This window comes from Cucurbita moschata, unplaced genomic scaffold, assembly GCF_002738365.1.
Source record: "Cucurbita moschata cultivar Rifu unplaced genomic scaffold, Cmos_1.0 Cmo_Scf00035, whole genome shotgun sequence".
Classification (NCBI taxonomy): domain Eukaryota; kingdom Viridiplantae; phylum Streptophyta; class Magnoliopsida; order Cucurbitales; family Cucurbitaceae; genus Cucurbita; species Cucurbita moschata.
Genome location: NW_019268551.1, coordinates 1,443,011 through 1,463,665, shown reverse-complemented (window position 1 = coordinate 1,463,665; position 20,655 = coordinate 1,443,011). Strand labels below are relative to the sequence as shown.

General features: G+C 34.3%; 3 protein-coding genes across 6 annotated transcripts in view; 2 read left to right on the top strand and 1 right to left on the bottom strand.

Annotated features, from left to right (window-relative positions):
- LOC111431119 (phenylalanine--tRNA ligase alpha subunit, cytoplasmic-like) overlaps window positions 1–7,106 on the top strand; it is a 9,914-nt gene extending 2,808 nt beyond the window's left edge. Inside the window, exons 6-18 of the mRNA XM_023067650.1 lie at window positions 228–320; window positions 713–803; window positions 1,396–1,433; window positions 1,538–1,576; window positions 2,264–2,340; window positions 2,419–2,503; window positions 2,611–2,707; window positions 4,755–4,851; window positions 5,827–5,898; window positions 5,986–6,052; window positions 6,139–6,264; window positions 6,571–6,625; window positions 6,731–7,106. Of these exons, the coding sequence (XP_022923418.1) occupies window positions 228–320; window positions 713–803; window positions 1,396–1,433; window positions 1,538–1,576; window positions 2,264–2,340; window positions 2,419–2,503; window positions 2,611–2,707; window positions 4,755–4,851; window positions 5,827–5,898; window positions 5,986–6,052; window positions 6,139–6,264; window positions 6,571–6,625; window positions 6,731–6,790 (997 nt within the window). The 3' untranslated portion in view covers window positions 6,791–7,106. The remainder of the gene's footprint in view (window positions 1–227; window positions 321–712; window positions 804–1,395; window positions 1,434–1,537; window positions 1,577–2,263; window positions 2,341–2,418; window positions 2,504–2,610; window positions 2,708–4,754; window positions 4,852–5,826; window positions 5,899–5,985; window positions 6,053–6,138; window positions 6,265–6,570; window positions 6,626–6,730) is intronic.
- The window catches only part of LOC111431114 (type I inositol polyphosphate 5-phosphatase 2), a 26,479-nt gene extending 16,352 nt beyond the window's left edge, over window positions 1–10,127 (bottom strand). The window contains exons 1-2 of the mRNA XM_023067640.1: window positions 10,122–10,127; window positions 2,541–2,546 (exon numbers count right to left, since the gene is read on the bottom strand). The gene's annotated coding sequence lies outside the window, so the exon portion shown is untranslated. The remainder of the gene's footprint in view (window positions 1–2,540; window positions 2,547–10,121) is intronic.
- Window positions 10,128–15,389: 5,262 nt separating this feature from the next.
- LOC111431117 (two-component response regulator-like APRR2) lies at window positions 15,390–20,514 on the top strand. Of its 4 annotated transcripts, XM_023067648.1 has the most exons (13): window positions 15,390–15,600; window positions 15,880–15,984; window positions 16,055–16,247; window positions 17,047–17,126; window positions 17,282–17,348; window positions 17,450–17,496; window positions 17,584–17,661; window positions 17,748–18,293; window positions 18,386–18,526; window positions 18,957–19,229; window positions 19,330–19,401; window positions 19,500–19,580; window positions 19,791–20,514. In XM_023067648.1, exons 3-13 carry the CDS (start codon window positions 16,118–16,120, stop codon window positions 19,956–19,958), a joined length of 1,683 nt encoding a protein of 560 aa, XP_022923416.1. In that variant the 5' UTR covers window positions 15,390–15,600; window positions 15,880–15,984; window positions 16,055–16,117; the 3' UTR covers window positions 19,959–20,514. The 4 variants fall into 4 exon arrangements, with proteins under 4 accessions (XP_022923416.1, XP_022923415.1, XP_022923417.1 ...); XM_023067647.1 differs by lacking the exon at window positions 15,880–15,984 and having other exon boundaries at window positions 15,390–15,605; XM_023067649.1 differs by lacking the exon at window positions 15,880–15,984 and having other exon boundaries at window positions 15,391–15,600; window positions 19,503–19,580.
- The last annotated feature ends 141 nt before the right edge of the window (window positions 20,515–20,655 follow it).

Sequence of the window (20,655 nt, the reverse complement as noted above, 5' to 3'; positions counted from 1 at the left end):
AAAAAAAAAAAAAAAAAAAAAAACTCACAACAGGAGTTCACAACAAACTACAAGAATGGACTCCAGTCCAAAAAAATTACACGAAGCTGAAAATTACAAATTACAAATTACAAAAAGCTGAGTTCTTTTATATTTTAAGAAGCTTTTATGACTCTATATGCTTTTAACACTTGATACTGGTTCAATCTGTTTGTTATCTTAAAAATGTTTAATTTGACCTTCTCTAGAACATGGAAAGGCTATTCAGTGAAGAAGGGTCCTAGTTATGCTCCAAGAAGGAAAAAGGCTGCGACAGATTTGACACGAGAAAATCTTCAGAGGTTTCCTATTTGCCTATTCTTGTTTCGTGCGTGGATTTTATTTTATGACAGTGTGCATTTGGTAACACAATTGCTCTCCATTCAGCTGTTAAAAGTGTTTCTATTTTTGTATTTATATATTTTAAAAAAAAACTGTGTATGCATCCGAGGTCAGTTCTTGAGACGGTATACAGTTTGGCATTAAAACTCTCATTTTCTACTTTCATCAATCGTTTTCTGTTTATTGTGAGTTATTGTAGGCTAAAATATGTGTGTGTTGTTGTTGGAGGAATGGCATTGCAACTGAAATGTCAATTATCGTGTCTAGTTTGCTCATTTGTTTCTAGTTCATGTATCTTGTATCAAACAGCCTTGGAAACTAATAGATTTATCTCATATTTTGCACTATCTAGGGGAGACTGGAGAGAACTAGAATTCAAGGAGTATAACTTTAATGCCAAAGGTCAGCCCCTTGAGGGTGGTCATCTTCATCCATTGCTGAAGGTAATAATACGTATATTTTGAAAAAAATGAAAACCCTTCATTTAATTAGAAAATTATTAGTCAACATTAAACACCTTTAAGTAAGGACATGCCTGAATGCTTATGGGTTAATAATTATGCCAGTATTGATGATCAAATTACCCAGAGCAAAAATTGCAATTATTTGTAGAATATGGAAAATGAATTCCTTAGTAGGAACTTGAATCTAGGGAATGTAGCACCTTTGATATTTTTTTGTTAGGCTCTTTTTAGTTCCTGTTTCATTCTCTCCCTTTGTGACCATTTGAACAATTTTCTTCCTTCTGATTAATCAATGAAAAAGTTTATTTCTTGTTTTAAGAAACAGAACTTTGTGACCATTGGGCTTTGAAATTAGATATAGGCAGATTGATGGTTGACACTGCCTGATTCTACATCGATCATGTTTCTTACCTTCCAATGATCTTTAAACTAGTTAGACTAGGTTGTAAATTTTTATTTCAGCACATATCGCGTTCAATTTTTTGATGCTTTCCCCCTTCTGTCTATGCATGCCTTATGTATCTGTTTATGTACTGAAATGGATTGCCTTTTGCTCTTAAAAAACTTTTAGGTCCGACAGCAATTAAAAAATATTTTTCGTCAAATGGGGTAAGTGATATATCTTATTATACTTACGCTTATCTTCTGTATTACTTTGTTGTTTTAAATAAAAATTTACAGTTATAGGCCTGTGTTTTGGTTTCTGATTTCAGATTTGAAGAGATGCCTACCAATAACTTTGTCGAGAGCAGGTAGGAGTTCTCCCCTGCTCCCTTTTTCTTGAATGATACGTTTTACATACATAGTTCTTTTTTTAAAATTACTGAATATATGTCAGTACTATACAAAGTTCAATACATTTTTTTTGTTTTTTCTACCTTGGTATAGCGTTATAATGGTCTTATTGTGATGTAAATCAAGAGGCTCCCCACAAACATTTTTAAGAGGCACACTTGACTCAACCTCACTTGGCATGCACCATAGTGAGATAAATCTTTTACAAACGCTCTTCTTTTAGCTTTTCTATTCTTTAGGCTTTATTATTTTGATTATTATTTAAATTATTATTATCGGAGAACTGATAGCATATTCTTCTTTCTTTTTCTCTTTTCTTTTATTTATATTTATATGACTTCTCTACATACATGATTATAACCTAACTCATCTTCACCAGTTGGACTTCTTTTTTGTAACCCTTGGATGTGTGGGGGTATCTAATCTCTCCTCTTTTTTTTTTTTTTTTTTTTTTTTTTTTTAAATCTCTTGATAATGAAAGTTCTGTTTCTTATATTTTAAAAAGTTAACTGTATATGCACGTGCATTAACTTCGGAGCTTGCTCCTAGAACCCAAGGAGGGGTTCGATTGGGAAAAGAAATGTGGCTTGCCTAAATATCTTTTCAAAACCTTATTAGCTTTTCTTTCTCTTCTGTACCAACAGCTTCTGGAACTTTGATGCATTATTCCAACCACAACAACACCCTGCCCGTGATGCGCATGATACTTTCTTCTTGCAAGGTTTCTTCCGTGATTGCTGAACATCAAAAGTTTTTTTTTAATTTTTTTCTGAATAGTTATTTGGTTTTACCTCTGTAGCTCCTGCCAGCACAAGGGAACTTCCTGAAGATTATGTGGAGCGGGTGAAACAGGTCCATGAGATTGGTGGTTTTGGATCCAAAGGGTGTGATATTCTGTTCTTCAAACTGTCACCTTTCTTTCTTTGCCTAGTATTTCCGAGATATTATTTTTTCTTGTGAGTGATTATTTGTATTATTCTGCCTCTTTCAGATATGGATATGATTGGAAACGAGAGGAAGCAAATAAGAACCTACTGCGAACTCATACTACTGCTGTGTCCTCCAGGATGTTATATTTGCTTGCACAGGTTAGTCATTGTTTGGTTTATATTCTATGTAGGCTTTGATAAATAATTTAATCAGTTCTGGTCAGCGTTCATGATTAAATACTGAAACAATGGGAGAATTGTTATGCATTAAAACATTCACAATTATTGGCTTTTGTTTTCAATCATATTTTCAAATTAAAACGTCCAAAAGCATTTGGATAAAATCATTGGAAAATAAGATTGAACTTGTCAAATTTTGATCTAAAGTTCAAGAGAATGTTAAATTCTCAAAATTTATTGATTTGAAACTGAAATAAAAATTATTAACTAAAAAAATTTGAGGGAGGTATGGCCTATATTCGACGAAGGAGAAAAACGAAACACTCCTCACCAAATGGAATTAGAGGTTTTACCATGAAGGCACCACCTTGTTGAGGAATCTTATAAAGAATCGGTCGCCCACCTTCTCCTTAGGGGCCATGGAAGTTTGTGAAAAAGCACCATAACCTCATCACCAACGACATTCGCCATAGGATCAGTGAGGGAGGAAACACATCTTTGTGGACCGACCCTTCTAACCCTTGGATTGTCAACACCATGCTAGCTATGATGTATCCTCTTTTCTATGGACTATCACAATGTAAGACAATCAAAGAAACATGGAAAGATGACAACAAATTTTAGGACTTGCAGCTCGATAGAAACCTGAAAGATAACAAGATACCGAATGAGCCAGATTAATTCACCTAAAAGATAGCAAAGATACAGAATGAGCCGATTTAACTCAATAGTGTTCTCTCAATTAGCAAACTCATTGGAATAGCTTCCTAATGCTGACAAGGCCTTCTCATCCTTAATGATGGATATGGGAGAAAAGACAAAAGCCATAAAGCCTACACTAACCAAGACAATATGGAAAATAAATCACCCAAAAAACCAGAAAATCGTGCACAAAATCATTAGCACAAAGGGAATCCTACGGAAAAAAAAAAAAAAAAAAGGGGAGAATGCCCTTCATGACCCAATTTCCCAATTGGTGCCCTTTATGCAATAGAGACAACGAATCACAAAACCACGTATTTATGTAGTAACTTATTCTTATAACTTATGGATAAAGATTCTAGTACTTTCAGATGACACCTCACTTTCATGGAGAGGTGGATTTATTGGACTTGGTCTTAACATACCACTCCTTCAAAAGTGCAAAAGTTTTGTTATGTCCCAACCTCATTAGGGCTCTCTTTTGGAATCTCTAGAAAAAGCGAGATAAAAAGGTTCATGGAAAAGAAACAAACTTATATTGGATCTTCGACAATATTGTTTATCGTGACATTTCATGGTGTAAATTGTTTAATACTTTTGCTTCCTATTATCATACCTCATTCATTGTTAATTGGGAAGGTCTTTTGTAAGCTTCACGGATAGCACATCCCTTTTGTAAATTTCAAACGCCAATGAAATAATTCTCTCATTAAAAAAATTGAGAATATAATTATCTTAATTTAACCATGAATGTAATTTACCCAAATTAGATTTCAAGAAGTAATGTCAATTAAACCATATTGACCTCCAAGATAAACGTAGTTTTACCTGATATGCATTACACTTATCCATTTTTCCTGATCCTCAATGTAACCACAACCGGGGGGCTGTGTTCTTCCAGACGTTGGAGATTTAATAGTTTCTGGAAGCTAGTGGAAGAAAAAATATTCAGAATGAGGAAGGACTCTATGATTTATCTAATTTGCTGACGTATTTCCTACCTGAGTTAGAATTCCTATTAAGACGGACATTATGTCGCAACAAAGGTGGATTATTTTTGGGGTGATTCCTTGGGTAGCGAAACTAATCCTCTAAGTTGTCTGGTCAATTAAATTAAAAGAAAGGGATGGAGATTCGTATTGTCTATTTGTTAAGCCACTAAATTCTACTTCTATCGCAGATGATTTTTCCGATGCTTGTACTAGCTCTTGGTCTTTTATCAGTTTCCAATTTCATTTCTTATTTTTATTTTTTCATTTCCCCCCAAATTATCTGGCGAGGTTGTTTCCTTGAAATATCTCTTTCTTCTCAATATTTGTCACAGAAACCATTTGCCCCCAAAAAGTACTTCTCAATAGACCGCGTTTTCAGAAATGAAGCAGTAGATCGAACCCATCTTGCTGAATTTCACCAGATAGAAGGTATTTATGATTAATACATTGGAACTTTTTGACAATTCTCATTTCTTAAATCTATCTATATTAAATTAAATACAATAAAATATATAAAAGTGCGAAGAAAGGAGAAGCTTTCTTTTCTATCTCCTCTTTCATCCACTGTCTTCAATTATTTTTAAAAACATTTTTTTTAATCTAATTTAGTATGTTGTCTTCATTTATTTTGTTTATTCAATTAAATAAATATCAATAAAAAAGATTTAATATGATAATGTAGACGATAAAACTTATGTTTTCATTTTTTTCATTTTCCTATATTCTTGTATTTTGTCTTTTATTTTTACATAAACGTAAGAACATTTATTTTAAGATTTATAAATGAAAGTAATATATAATTCAATATTTTAATTTTTTTTTTCTTGTGATCTTGACTCTTGAATGAATTTGTTTCGGGTTTCCAATAAAATCTTCAATAATTATAATGGTAGAAATAAGTTATATATATATATATTGTTTAAATGTGATATGTCCATTTATCCTTGTAAAGTTAAGAATCTTATAACACCTATGTTTGGGATTTTGTTTTGAATTTGTTTTGTGACTATCAGTAAGTGTTGATCCTTTTGGATTGGAGTCCCATTTTCGTTCGATCGTCTTTTTGTATGCATTTTTTCATCCATCCTTCTCATTGAAAACTCGGTTTTTCATTTAAACAAAAAGACTGTTCATTCAAATAATTTATAATGTTATTCTAAAAAATCAATTACAAATGTGATAAAAACCGTGTCAAAACAATGAAGAGACGATTTTGTTTATTAGTGTCTATTTAACACGTAATGTTCAATTATATACTGATTTTTAATTGGAAAATTTTATTGAACTCATCAAACTTTATTTTTTCATATAAGCTAAATAGACTTTTACGGACCAGTATACTGAATTTCTCAGTTATATTTCAATAATCAATCGGAAATGTAAATATTTGCCTCTGGTTTTTAGGGTTGATATGTGATCGAGGACTTACTCTTGGAGACTTGATTGGAGTATTGTATGACTTCTTCTCTCGTCTAGGTAACCAATTAATAGTAGCACATTGTATGCCTAAATAATGTTTGAAAGGAAACAATTGGATTATTCAAGTGCATATTCCATTTTCAGGCATGTCCAAGCTACGCTTCAAGCCTGCTTATAACCCATATACCGAACCCAGCATGGAAATTTTCAGGTGACTGAACTACTGAATCACTTTGAAATTGCTGTTGTTATGCTAGATTCGTTCTCTCCATGTGTTTGATGCATTATATTTTTCAGTTATCATGAAGGCTTTAAGAAATGGGTGGAAGTTGGAAATTCAGGAATGTTCAGACCCGAAATGCTGCTACCTATGGGGCTTCCAGAGGATGTCCGTGTTATTGCATGGGGTCTTTCACTCGAGAGGTAAGATTCTCATGTCTCATTAAATGCCAAATGCATTTGTTTTTTACTTGGTCCCAGAAGTGTCTTGGCCTCGTTCCTAACTTTTATGAGGTTTGCGCTCTGATATTAACGTTTAAATATAGTTTTGGTCATATTAAGTTTCCATGAATTTCCTAAGGTCTTGCACTTTTTAAATTGCGGTTTTTAAATGTAAGGCCTTGTTCCAAGGAGCAGAATTGAAAATGTAGAGAATATTTAGAATCCAATTACTTTTTAGATGAACAATAAAATGATGATTATTTTCTCTTGCATCTGTCCATGAACCAGACCAACCATGATCTTGTACGGTGTCGATAACATTCGCGATCTCTTTGGCCACAAGGTATCCCTTATAACTCCGTCTTAACCACAACCTTAGAAAATCCATCATTATAATGTATCTGAATGAATCTCTGTTTGGTTACCCCATATTCTTATATTTCTCCAGGTCGATCTTGGTCTAATGAAGAAAAATCCGATATGCCGCCTTGGCATCAATGCAAGTTGAGCGAATCAAGCCCAAGAAACACCCATTTGATCTTTCATTTTGGTTTATGTTGACCAGCAGAAGGCTAACTTGATCGTTCAAATTCTCCTTCTTGCTTAAATTGGTAAGTACTCATTCATTTACTTGAAAAGCCTATTGCATCGACACCTCGTTTAATGAATTATTGAGCCAATGGTAATTCAATTGACAAAAACATGACCTGCTTGAATTGAGGTTCCATATTCTCTTTATATGTAAGTTTTGACTTTGATTAATTTATAATTGAGACGTAGATTGGTAATTGGGTGCAGCTTTTTCTAGCCTACCCTTCTCTTGAGATTGGATTTAATTATCGATGTTTATCGCTTAACTGCCGTAATAGAGGACAACTACTTGTGAACCCTTTTTCTTTGTGTTGACGTAGCCTTTTCGACTTTTTTTTCTTATGTTTCCTTGGATTGATTGATAATACCTAATTTGAATGCGTTAAATGCCCTCTCTCAAAAACATGTGGTCGAGGTGTCGCACGAGGAAAATCGTGGTTGAATGGAACTGATATCTTTAGATGTTGAAGGGTGAAATCAAACTATTCATCAACGTGGATTGATTTAGTTTTGAGTTCTACTTATGTGGCTAATAAAATTTTCTTGCGCCACCAATATCATTATTGTTCATGTTAAATTAGAGTCTTGATTCGTATCTAATAGATTTAAATATCATTATTGTTCATGTTAAATTAGAGTCTTGATTTTTGTAATGAAAGTTTGAGTTTTTATTTTGTGTTCGGTCAATATGTAAACTTTTCAAAATTGTTGAACTTTTATTACATTTTTAAAATTCAATGACGAATATGGAAGTATACAGATAAAAGTTCACGGACTAACATTGATTTTGAAATATTTTATAAACTACCCTACATTTATTGATATTGTTCAATGTGGCCCCTAAGTTGAAGTGGACAAACAGAAATGGTACGGTCTGATGGTCTGATGTATAGTGCAGAAGAATGACTTTTTCCCTCTTATCCAGACAGGAAAAAAACTAAAGTATTGGGTTCTGTTTGATAATAGCTAAAAGACATGTTTGGTTTCCTTGTGATACTAAAAGGAAATGAATAAGTACCAAAAATTTGGCTGTCATGTGTGTGATAAAGGGTGGCCCTCTCTCTATATGACCTTGACTTCTCAATAATTGTCCTTTCCTACAGTATATTTGTCAGAGATCTCTCAGGAGGGATAAAAGAGAACTATCTTTTCATATAGTGTAATTGTGAGAGATCTCACATCAATTGGAGAGGAGAACGGAACATCATTTATATGATGGAAACCTCCATTAGCATACGCGTTTTAAAAACTTTGAGGAGAAGCCTGCAAGGGAAAGCCCAAAAAGGATAATATTTGCTAGCGGTGGGCTTAGGCCGTTACAAATGGTATCAAAGCCAGACATCGGGCGATGTGCCAGCGAGGAAACTGTTCTCCAAAGGGGAGTAGACACGAAGCGCTGTGCTAGTAAAGACGCTGGCCCCAAAAGGGGTGGTTTTGGCAGAGGGGTGGATTTGGCGGGGTGGAGGGTCCCACATCGATTGGAGAAAGGAATGAGTGACGAGGATGCTGGATCCTGAAGGGGGGTGGATTGTGAGAGATCCCACATCGGTCGGAGGGGAGAATGAAACACCTTTTATAAGAGTGTGGAAACTTCAAACGTGTTTTAAAAACCTTGAGAGGAAGTCCGTGGGAAAAAACCCAAAAATGACAATATGTGCTGATGGGCTTATGTTGGGACAATATTGGACTTAGAGAGCGTAGAGGTTTAAAGTCTGAAGTTGTTTAATCTACAAAGTTGCTTAGTTTAGGTTAAAGAAATCTTTGTCGGGGTGTAGACTTTAGAGCTTCTTCAAGTGGAATAAATAAATTAGGGTAAAAAAAACTCGACTAATCAAATGTAGAATTGGGTTAAAAATTCAACTCTACCCGACTCAACTTAGTGGTCCAAGCACCCTAAATGTTTCGAGTTATTATCTTTGTACTCTTCAAACCTTCCAACTCTTCCTTCCTTCATTATTGTAGTAATTTAGTGCTTTGAGCCTTACCAAAAATATATATTTTTTAAAATCATTTTAAGAGTTTATGTACAAATAAGGTTGAATAGCAAACAAAAAGAAAAAAAAAAATAATACGATAAAATTTAAGATGATTGATTGGACTTAGAACAAGTACAAATGACCCGAAACGATGTGGTAATGTTTGTTTCTCAATTTTCATTTTAGATCACTGTCACATCATTTCAAGTGTCAAATATGTTCGAGTAAATTTCTACTTTAAAGATATTTTTAAACATTTATTGAAATGATTACGAGTAGTAGTACAACTTTTTTAAATGAAGAGTCGTCTTGTAATTTAGCCTTTAAATAATTGACAGTGGGACGAGGACCTAGTTTGGATCAAGCCGTAGCATGTTCTCATCCTCATCCCTTCTAGAAATTCTCACCTTTTGTAATGTGTGTATCGACTTTGAAATTTCGAGGAAATTTTTTTTTGTACGTCTAGTTAAATCGTATGTGTCAACAATATAAAAAATCCAAATATTCGAATATCTTATTTTTCATATATTTACATAATTTTAAAAAATTAAATTGAGACGAGGATATAGTTTGAATAGGCTTTGAAACATGATTTTTATATTAAATGGACGAAAAAAATCAACTTTTATTTATAAACTTATTTATCAACGTTCGCTATGAACTTTCAACTTTTAAAAAAATCTAGTATATCTTTACGAGTCATAAAACATATATACGGTACAAAGTTCATCGGTCAATATTTTCGTTGAAATTTATTATTCCGTAATAATCTTAATTTTGTTAAAACTTATTTTATTGAAATTAGTAAATTTACAAAAAAAACCTCTTATATTACTTTTTGTTAAAATTAGGAAAAAAATTTGAACATTTATTTAACTTTATGGTCACTAAATTAAAACTTTATAATAAAATTTTAATAAAGTAATAAATTTAGGTATCTGTCACCTCCATAGGGTGGGCATCCATAGACCCTATATGGTAGAAAATTTATTTCACACGTGGCAATCATTTATTTTTTTCTAATTGTTTTTTTTACAAATAATCTATTAAATAAATATAAAGTTTTAATATTTTTTCTTATTTTTCCAGTTTTAGATAAAGAATAAATAGATAGTTTTAGACAAAATTGTAAGCCTCACATTTCAAAATGATTGAAGCTTTTGAAAATTGTAATGTTTTTTTTTTTAATTAAAAAAAAAGTGAGGAGACAAATATATGAAGATAATGATCTTGGTAATCTTGTGGGTCTTCAATAAAGTAATTTTAGGGGACATGAAACTATTCCTATACCCATTTAGAAATTATTTTCAAATTAAAATAGATTATTTTACGTATCGGGTCGTGTAATCATTTCTTATTATGTAGACATGTCGAAAGTATAATCCCTTTAATTCATGTTCTATTTTTAAGTTAGTTGAATAATTATTATCGGTATGAGAAAATATGTCGAGCTACATGATGACTCTAGTGCTCTCTTGCATTTTTACGATGTGGTTTGATTACAGACCTACTTTGGGATCCCACGTCGATTGGAGAGAGGAACAAGGGACAGTGAGGATGCTGAGCTTTGAAGGGGGTGGATTGTGTGATCCTACATCAATTGAAAAGGGGAACGACATCGATTGGAGAGGGGAATGGGTGCCAGCGAAGATGCTGGACCCTAAAGACAGAGTGTGTTGTGAGATCCCACATTGGTTGGGGAGGAGAACTTTTACGACCCAGATCCACCACCCCACATTAGGAATATCTAAGTCGATTTCGTACGTGTCAGGTTTCTCGCTGTTCCCCGAAGGGAGGTAGACACGAGACAGTGTGTCAGTAAGGACGCTGAGCCCTGAAGGAGGGTAGATTTGGGGGCGATCCCACATCGATTGGAGGAAGAAAAGAGTGCCAGCGAGGATGCTGAGCTCCAAAGGGGGTGGATTGTGAGATCCTACATCAATTGAAGTGAGGAATGACATCGATTGGAGAGGGAATGGGGGAGTGGATTGCGAGATCCCACATTGGTTGGAGAGGAGAATGAAGCATTTAAGGGTGTTGAAATCTCTCCCTAACCAATGCGTTTTAAAAACTTTAAGGGGAACCCTGAAAGGGAAAGTCTAAAGAGAACAATATCTACTAATGATGGGTTGAGGAGGAAAATGAAGCATTTAAGAGCGTGAAAATCTCTCCCTAGCATACACGTTTTATAAACTTTAAGGAGAAACCCGAAAGTGGAAGTCTAAAGAGAACAATATCTACTAGTAGTGGGTTGGGGAGGAGAAGGAAACATTTAAGGGCGTGAAAATCTCTCCCTAGTATACACGTTTTAAAAACTTTAAGGGAAAACCCGAAATGAAAAATTCAAAGAGAACAATATCTACTAGTGGTGGGTTGGGGGAGGAGAACGAAGCATTTAAGGGCATGAAAATCTCGCCCTAGCATACATGTTTTAAAAACTTTAAGGGGAACCCAAAAGTGAAAAGTTCAAAAAGGACAATATCTTAACGGTGGGCTTATGCTCTTACAATTAGATCATATCCTCACTCACATGCTTACTCGAAATGATTGAGTTACCAACAAGTCTTTTTTAGTTATCATATGTTTAGGATCACTCTCATTCAGATATGGTATCGATTTATGTATGTACTCCTCTTTTGTTCGGGTGTCACACCCAACAAAAAATAATAATAATAATAACGAAAAAGGAAGTAGATGATATTCCTATCTTTATTCTTCATATTATTTTAAAAATGTTGGCCTTAGAAGAGTCTTGAATGCATTGTTGGCCACATGTTAGATGCGTAGTCTAATTTACCATTATCTCAAGATTTTTTTATTTTATTTTATTTATTTTATTATTATTATGTCATTTTGCCTCAAAAATTTTAATTATTGCTACATGCATTTATTTTACTAAATCCATTAAATGCTTCTAGAATAAGCTATTTAACCTATTAAATAATAAACATGACAATTTTGACGTAAAAATAAAAATAAATCATAATTTATTAATTCACAAATAGATTAAATACAAAATTGAAAGGGTAAAATCCATAATTTCGTAAATTTTAATATAAATATTAAATAAATTAAATACAACTTATTAAAAAAATTACTATCTGTGAATATATTAAATATTTTTAAATTTAGTAATATTCAACATAATCGAGTAAATTTATTGTTTCATTTGAAATATAAAATAAAATTGGAGGATAAAAATTATTAAAAATTTTAATATTTTGTTTCAACTTTTTCACCGAAAGTAAAAATCATTTGGTAAATTTTGTTAGGCTGTCAAAAAAATAAAATTACTCCAACTTTCAACTCAGTCATTTCCCATTTTACCCATTTATTATCATGATTATTCATCATGGAATCTTAGAGATTAAAAAACTTTATATTTAACCTTTTCTTTTTGTTTTTTTTAATATTAAAATATCATTTTAATTTATATGCTAATTTTAGTATCTTTATTCCAATATTTCTTACCATTTAGTTTAAATTAATTTTTATCTAATTCGACTAAAAAAAAATAGAAGGTATGACCTAGACTCGTATCAATTTATCGAGTTCGATTCTTCTATAAAGCTGCTGCAGCTCAAGATCAACATGACCTACTTGTATATCAAGATGTTGCAGATCAGTATGAAGTCAATGATGAAGCTTTAATAACTCCGACCAAACCATCGTGCACCAAACGATTTACTCTTGATATCGACTTCATAACGAGGAGAGTCAATCGTCAAATACTCGAGATCATAGACAAAATGTGAGATCCCACATTAGTTGGAGAGAAGAATGAAACATTCCTTATAAGGGTGTGGAGACCTCTTCTTAACAAACACATTTTTGAACCGTGAAGTTGATGGTAATACATAATGGGTCAAAGCGGACAATGTCTACTATAACAGTGGGGACATTGAGCCGTGTGTCTTTTAGGACGTTGGTCCCAAACTGTGTAGATATTAAATAAGTCTTTTGTTATTATTATTATTATTATTTGGGTCGAAGTCTTTATTTATAATATTATTAAATATTCATGAGACATGTTGGTTGAAATAATAAATGATCATTTAACACCCGACTTTAAAAATAAAATAAAAAAACCAAATAATCAATAATTAAAATTTATACAATGCATTTGAGTTTAGTGTCAAATCCCAATGTAATATGTCGGCATTTCAATTTGATATTAATTATACGAAAAGAAATTAGATTTTTAGTTTAAGGTTTGAATTTTTCGACTAATGTTTCGATTATTGACGTGTTATACTTATAATTATTAATTTTTATTTTATTTTATTTTTTCGTTGTCACGTCATTTTTTTTTTCTTTTTTGTCGGTCTGTTGTCATCGAGGACGAACGAGGCACGAGAGGAGAGATAAAAAGAGAGAAATAATTAAAATTTTAATATTACTTTTTTTTATTTAAAAATAATAATTACGTTAAATTAAAAATAATAAACATTTTACTCAATGGATAAAGGTCACAAAAGGCACGTGAATATCACGTGAGTGAAACTTTTTTTTTTCACGTGATGCATCCTTCGGCGCTAATTACTTTCTTTTTATTTTTTATTTTATTATTATTATTTTTTTTAATAATTAACCTTTCCCAATTTATTACTATTTTTAAATAAATAATAAATGAAATGAGAATCTAAATTTTTAATTTTGTCTATTTTAAATTTTTCAAATTTAAAAAAGATTTAATATGAGAATAAAATTTTAATTTTCTATTTAATAAATCTTTACTTTTAAATTTTAAATTTACTATCTACGTAATATTCTATTATATTATTTTTAATATAATAAAGAAGTTAATTTTAAGATAATTAAAAATGATATATATTTATTAAATACATAATTAAAATTTTTAAAAATTATTAGAAATTTATAAAATTTGAAGTTTGTTCTATTTAGAAAGAAAAAAAAAAGAATAGATTCTTTGGTTGGTATTATCTCTTGATCGTGAGTAGGTCTCAGCTCGACTGAGTTTCGTGTTAAAAGTTAGAAGTGATCTGAGCATTTGTTTTTTTTTTTTTTCCCTTAATTCGACATAATATAGACTCTTGTGCCTTGACACATGTTCTGCGGTGGTTAGGTCACATAAAAAATCGTGATTCGACTCGGTATTTTCAATAATATAAAACAAAAACAATGATTTAATAAGAAATTTATTTGGAAATGTCTAAAATAATATTAATAAAAAAAAACTCTTTTTTAAGTAATATTGATAAAAACTAATAAATTGAATTTTTTTATTTGTTATTTTATCCATTTCCTTATTGGCCACTGTGGTAGGGTGTATCATAAGGAGATGGAGCTTCACACACCTGATAATTACGTTTAAAATACTTAAAATACAATTAACGAACTAACTACCAACTCAAGCTGGATTAACTTCCCAAACAATGAATTTACGAAAATACCCTCCATACATGAAATAACTCAAATACTTTATATTGTCTATTTATAAATTTTTAAAAAACCCAATTAAATTACAATTAAGAAATCAAATATTTTATTTTCGAGAAAAAGAATATTATTAATTTGGAATAATTAAAACAATCATTGGATATTCATTTTATTATGGTATTTTCTTGTATATGTCTATAAAACATAATGATTTTTTTTTATTTTTTTAAATTAAAAAAAATGGCATCCAACAAAATAAATAGAGCCATAGTTTATTATTTTTTTCTTTTTGATAATTCCAAAATGAGTTAAAATTTCACAATCATAAAAAAAATATAGACATCATGAAGGACTCATTTATTCTAGTTTGTCGTGTGGGAAATAGTTGAAAAATGTATGCCTTCTCACCAACTATAAAACTACGTGAGGAGGAAAACGAAATATTTTTTATAACGGCGTAGAAACTTCGAGAACATCCGAAAAGTCTAAAAAGAACAGTGTTAGTGCGAGGACGCTAAGCTTTGAAGAAGGATGAATTGTGAGATCCCACATCAGTTGAAGGAAGAACAAAACATTTTTTTTATAAGGGTGTGGAAACCTCTCTTAATAGATGCGTTTTTTTATTAAGAGTTCAGTGGTTTATTACTGAAAATTGTATTTCATATCTACCATTATAAATTGTGGGGACTCTAATACAGTCGTACAAGACAAAAAAAAAAAAAAAAAAAAAAAAGAATAAGAAAATTTGGGCTAACTCAAAGGTTGAGATTGTATGTACCATTTATATGATCTTATAATAGGAAAAACACAATAGTGAAAATTTAAAAAAGACAATATCTGGTTAGTGCTGGCTCGAAGAGGAGTAAATTGTAAGATCTTACATCGGTTGTGAACGAGAACAGACTATTATTTATAATGGGAAAATCTCTCCTTAACACAGACATGTTTAAAAAAGCACACATTTTTATGTACAGAAACATTGTATTAGTTGTTGGGGTTGACTATCCACAAGAGAAGTGGGAAAAAAAATCATGGTCTAAAACGAAATGAAGATGGGAAAAGTTTGATGCTTTAAATGGAAGAGAGGAATTGTTTTTTCTTAAAAAATTTGCGTATTTGGAGATGTTTATCTATAGGGAAGGCCACTAAGCCGGTGCCCTGAAAAAGCAATATTGATCTCTTGCATATTCCCTGGTCCGTGACGTTATATGTGAGCTGCTGGGGCTGCACCTGCTCTTCATATCCTTCGCTCTCCCTCTCTCTCCCTCTCTCACTACTCTATAGTCAGGACCGGGAAGAACAAGGGCTCTGTTTCACAAGACCAGACCCATTGCCTCTCTCTGCAAACCTTGTAATGTTGTTTTCATAGCCTTATTTGTCTTTGTTTTTTGTGGGGTTTTTGTTCTTGTTGTTTGCATGAACGAGTTGGGATTTTAGTGTTTTTCTCTGTTTTCCCCCTTTGTTTGTCTTGGATTCACCCAAATGAGTGAAGAATCATAAACCCTTTTGTTTTTTTTTTCTGTTTAATCGATGAGTTTCTTGCATGGTCTTCCCTGTTTTGTGGAGATCTTCTCCATTCTTATGGAAAATCCTTTCCTCACCTCTGAAAAATGAATGGTTTCAATGTTAGATCTCTTTATATACTATCAGCTACTCAACCAGTCATGTCTGTTTAGCTTAGATCAATGGCTGATGACATGATCCTGAGAGTTCCAATGGACAACATGTTTTCCCTGTCGGATCTTCATGTTCTTTATAGAACAAGCAATGATGAGTTGTGATTTGAAGTGTTTTGGGTTATGCAGAAGTTGCAGAGAGTTCATTTGGAGCTGAAAAGCGGCGATTCGAGAAACGATGCGCTACGAGCTATGGTTTGCACTGCTAGTGATTTACAGGGGTGGAAGGATTTTCCTAAGGACCTTAGAGTTCTTCTCCTTGATGGAGATAGCAGTTCTTCAGCTGAGATAAGAACAAAGCTTGAGGAAATGGAGTATGTTGGTGAGACATTGCTTGCCTTCATCCTTGTTCTTCGCTAAAAAATCTTTCCCCATTTGGAATTTTTGCCTAATTTATCAATTGACTTGCTTGATTTAGTGTTTTTATGTCTTGGTCCCCATTTCCACTAAGCTTTCTTCCTCCTTTTTTTTCGTTTTTTCTCTCTTTTCGCTCTTTCGTTGTTTTAGATGTTGCTTGGTGTATAATGGTAGAAAACATTCATAGATCAATCTTGGTTTTAGAAGAGAAACGTTACCAATTGAGTGATTCATGTCGAAACTATTGTGTTAAGTAGTAATGTAACCCGCCTGAGCCCACCGTTTGCAAGTATTGTCCTCTTTGAGCTTACCCTTTTGGGTTTCCTTCAAGGTTTATAAAACGTGTCTATTAGGGAGAGGTGTCCACAGTCTTATAAAGAATGTTTCGTTCTCCTGCCCAACTGAGTGGGATCTCACAATCCACCCCTCTTTAGAGCTCAATGTCCTCGCTCACATTCGTTCCCCTCTCCAACCTATTCTGAGATTCTACATCGGTTGGGAAGGAGAACGAAACATTCTTTACAAGGTTGTGGGAACCTCTCCCTAACAGACGCGTTTTAAAAACCTTGAGGGGAAGTCCAAAGAGGGCAATATCTGCTAGCGGTGGGTTTGGGCTGTTATAAGTAAATTTCACGTCGGAAAATATACTCGAAAGAATTAGGTGCTCTAATCGCACTGCTATTTTTTGAGCTGTGAAGAGAGGTCTTCTCATTTAGATGTTTTTGTGCATATATCTGAAGCCTTTTAACACATATTCATTACAGTTGTGACTTACTACAATGAGAATGATGCATTGTCAGCCATTTCGAGCAAACCCAATACCTTTCATGTCGCCATTGTGGAGGTAATGGTCGACAACTGATCTAAATACCTTAAGTTCATTCTATTTTCGCTGGAAGATGTGTCGAGCGGGTGGATCACCGTGGCATATTTATGAAACTTCTTTAGTTGATCAAGTCGTAGTTACTTTTCTAATGGCACGATGTTGCATTTGGTTAGGTAACGACGAGCAGTCACGATGGGAATTTTAAGTTTCTTGAAGCTGCTAAGGACTTGCCTACCATTAGTATGTTCAGGAGTCCCAATCTTGTTGTTTTTATTAGGACTAAACTATGTTCGTTGCGTACGACTTCGTGGCTTCTAATGTGAAAGTTTTGTTTTGAACAGTGATTTCGAATATCCATTGCCTAAGCACGATGATGAAGTGCATAGCGGTAGTTTTACTCGAACTTTTTAAGTGTTTCTGCCTTTCTACTTAAATTAAAAATTGATATCGAACATTTGTGATGGACTGTTTTCAGCTCGGTGCGATTGAGTTCCTTCAGAAACCGCTCTCAGAGGACAAACTGAGGAATATTTGGCAGCATGTTGTTCATAAGGTCAGTTTGAACTATTTTCAAAACGATTATCAGTAGTGAAGAATGCTTTAAGCTTCGAGTTTTTCTGATCCGTTAATCCTAAGCAGGCGTTCAATGCAGGCGGTAGCGCCGTTCCCAGTTCTTTAAAGCCTATCAAAGAATCCGTTGCCTCCATTCTGCACCTAGAATCAGAAAACAGTGAAAACAATAATCCAGTCCCGAAAGAGTTAGAAATATCGAGCGGTGATGATGACAATGATCGTGAACTACTAGAAGGAAGTGATAAGTATCCAGCTCCTTCAACTCCTCAGCAGAAGCACGGTATGCGGCTGGTGGACGATGGCGACTGCCAGGATCAATTGAACTGCTTGCTCGAAAAAGAGTGCGTGGAGCAAGACGGGGAATCTAAATCTGTCGAAACTACTTGTATCAATTCGCTTGGTGAAGGCACTTCCCAAGTGGAGAACACTCAGTTACCTGACAAAGAAGGAATAAAAGAGGAAGAGAACTCTGCTGATGGCTGTGGGGCTGCGAGTAACGACGATCACGAGATACATGATCAAGACATCATTAGCAGTTCCGAAGAAAACAAGAGCAAAGCATGTGGTCTCGGTAATTCGAGTGGGACGAAAGTTAGTAGGAAGAAGCTGAAGGTATTTACCCTCGAACTTAGATGTATATATCCTTTATTTCAATGTCTCCTTGGAAAGTTCTTTGGACTTCATGTTGTTTGTCTTGCGATCAGGTAGACTGGACACCCGAACTGCACCGAAAGTTCGTACAGGCAGTGGAACAACTCGGAGTGAATCAAGCAATTCCTTCTCGAATTCTCGAGCTGATGAAAGTTGAAGGCTTGACAAGGCATAATGTAGCAAGTCATCTTCAGGTTAGAATCAAACTTGCTCTCACAGTTTCCGTTTATACTCTTGGTTTACGTCTTCCTTTGTGCAAAGACCTCTTTACTAGTTGTGTAACAACCCAAATTCACCGCTAGCAAATACTGTCCACTTTGGCCTGTTATGTATCATCGTCAGCCTCATAGTTTTAAAGCGCGTCTGTTAGGGAGAGGTTTCCATACTCTTATAAGGAATGCTCTATTCCCCTCTCCAACCGACGTGGGATCTCACAATCCACACCCCCCTTGGGGGCCTAGCGTCCTCGCTGGCACACCGTCCGGTGCCTGGCTCTGATATCATTTGTTACGGGTCAAAGCGGACAATATCTGCTAGTGATGACCTTGGGATGTTACGGCTTAAAGTTTTAAGTTTTTTGCGGTAGAACTTGGCTCCTGATATTTATTGTTTGTTCTCAAGCAGAAGTATCGGATGCACAAGAGACATATCTTGCCAAAACAAGACGACTCGAGTTGGTCTCATTCAAAGGATCCAATGAGGAAGAACTGCTATCCACAGAGACCTGTGATGGCCTTCCCTCCTCCTTATCATTCAAATCATGTAATGCCAGTGGCTCCGATCTACCCGCCGTGGGGACATATGGCGTGCCCCTCGCCCAGTGTCCAAATGTGGGTGTCGCCCGGTTATCCGTCCTGGCAACCACAAGAAATTTGGCCATGGAAGTCATATCCTGGGGTAATATTCCTACTACAAAAAAACTAGCACACATGATCAGAAGTACTTTTGTAGGAATTTAAGCAATTTTTAGCTTCTAAACATGTGATTATGCTTTTAGATGTATGCTGATGCATGGGGTTGCCCTGTGACACCACCTCCTCATAGCCCTCTCCCTTCTCATCTACCTCAAGTGGGTATACATTTATTTTCATATCCAACAAACATGTGCCTGTTGATTATTAGATTCATCTGATAAGCTCATGTTTTCCACATTCTTCCTGGAATCAGCAGCCTATTTTCAGATTTGAAAATGCCGACGCACACGATAAAAGCTATGGCATTGCATTCAACCCGATCGAACTTCAACTGGTAATACAACATTGTTCTTATTCATCTCTTTGCACTTTTTTTTTTCCAAGACTTTTGTCTCTACTGTTCTCTCGTGAATCATTTGTCACGATTACGTTTATGTGAACACAATTCAACGAGAGGTCGATTCCCAAGAATCCTGTAAAAAAAGACATCAGTACGAGAGTCGAAAACGAAATATCAGAGATAACTTTGTTTTTGTTGATATAGGCTGATGAAGAAATTGACAAAGTGGTGAGAGAGGCAATCAGTAAGCCATGGTTACCATTGCCTTTGGGGCTAAAGCCACCTTCAACAGAAAGTGTACTGTCTGAGCTCTCAAGACAAGGCATCTCAACCGTCCCTTCTCAAATCAACGGCTCTAAACTACTCCAATAACAGTCCATCAAAAGCTCATTTGGGCCCTTCCACTGTCTGAGCTGATATGGACCATCTGATTTTCATCATCTGCAATAAAAAAAAAGAAAAAAGAAAAAAGAGAGGGAAGGGACAAGTGGAGCCCAAAATCAAGATTGGCACGTGCAGGGTCGTGTGGGGGTGTCCTTAAAAAGTGGGGCTGTGATCCACTGTTTCATCAGTCCATTGTGCAATGGACGACTGAGGAAGAGCCACGAAGGTGAGTTTGAGAACACAAGTTTGAGGTGTGGCTGTGAGGATAGCAGAAAAAGGAGGGGGGTGGTGGGTTGGTGAGTGTTGGAGTAGTGGAGGATGAAATAATTGAATTCATTAGATTTTTTTAGAGAGAGAGAGAGAGAGAGAGAGAGAGAGAGAGAGAGAGAGGGAGAGGAGATGAGATGATGATGGTGATGTGTTCTTTTCTGATGGGACCATAATTTGAGACTTTCTTCAATAATGTAAAATGACTATGAACTTTTGGTGCCATACTGTTTGTTTCCTTTAGGATAATAAAGTTTTGATAGGAACTGTTTTGTTTTGTTTTGTTTGTCCAAATTTTTTGTTGGCCACAAAGAAAAAGTTGAACATCAACTGTCATCAACTGAATGATTCAGGAATGGGATGAAGATGATAGAGAGGAGGATTCAACTCGTTTAGACATGTTTTTTCTTACTAAAAT

Bases quoted from the DNA above. Each gene is read 5' to 3' on its own strand.
- LOC111431117 (XM_023067648.1), top strand. From the start codon at position 16,118: ATGGTTTGCACTGCTAGTGATTTACAGGGGTGGAAGGATTTTCCTAAG. The intron at 17,127-17,281 runs GTAATGGTCGAC...GCATTTGGTTAG, and splicing joins TTCATGTCGCCATTGTGGAG to GTAACGACGAGCAGTCACGA. The intron at 17,349-17,449 runs GTATGTTCAGGA...TGTTTTGAACAG, and splicing joins TAAGGACTTGCCTACCATTA to TGATTTCGAATATCCATTGC.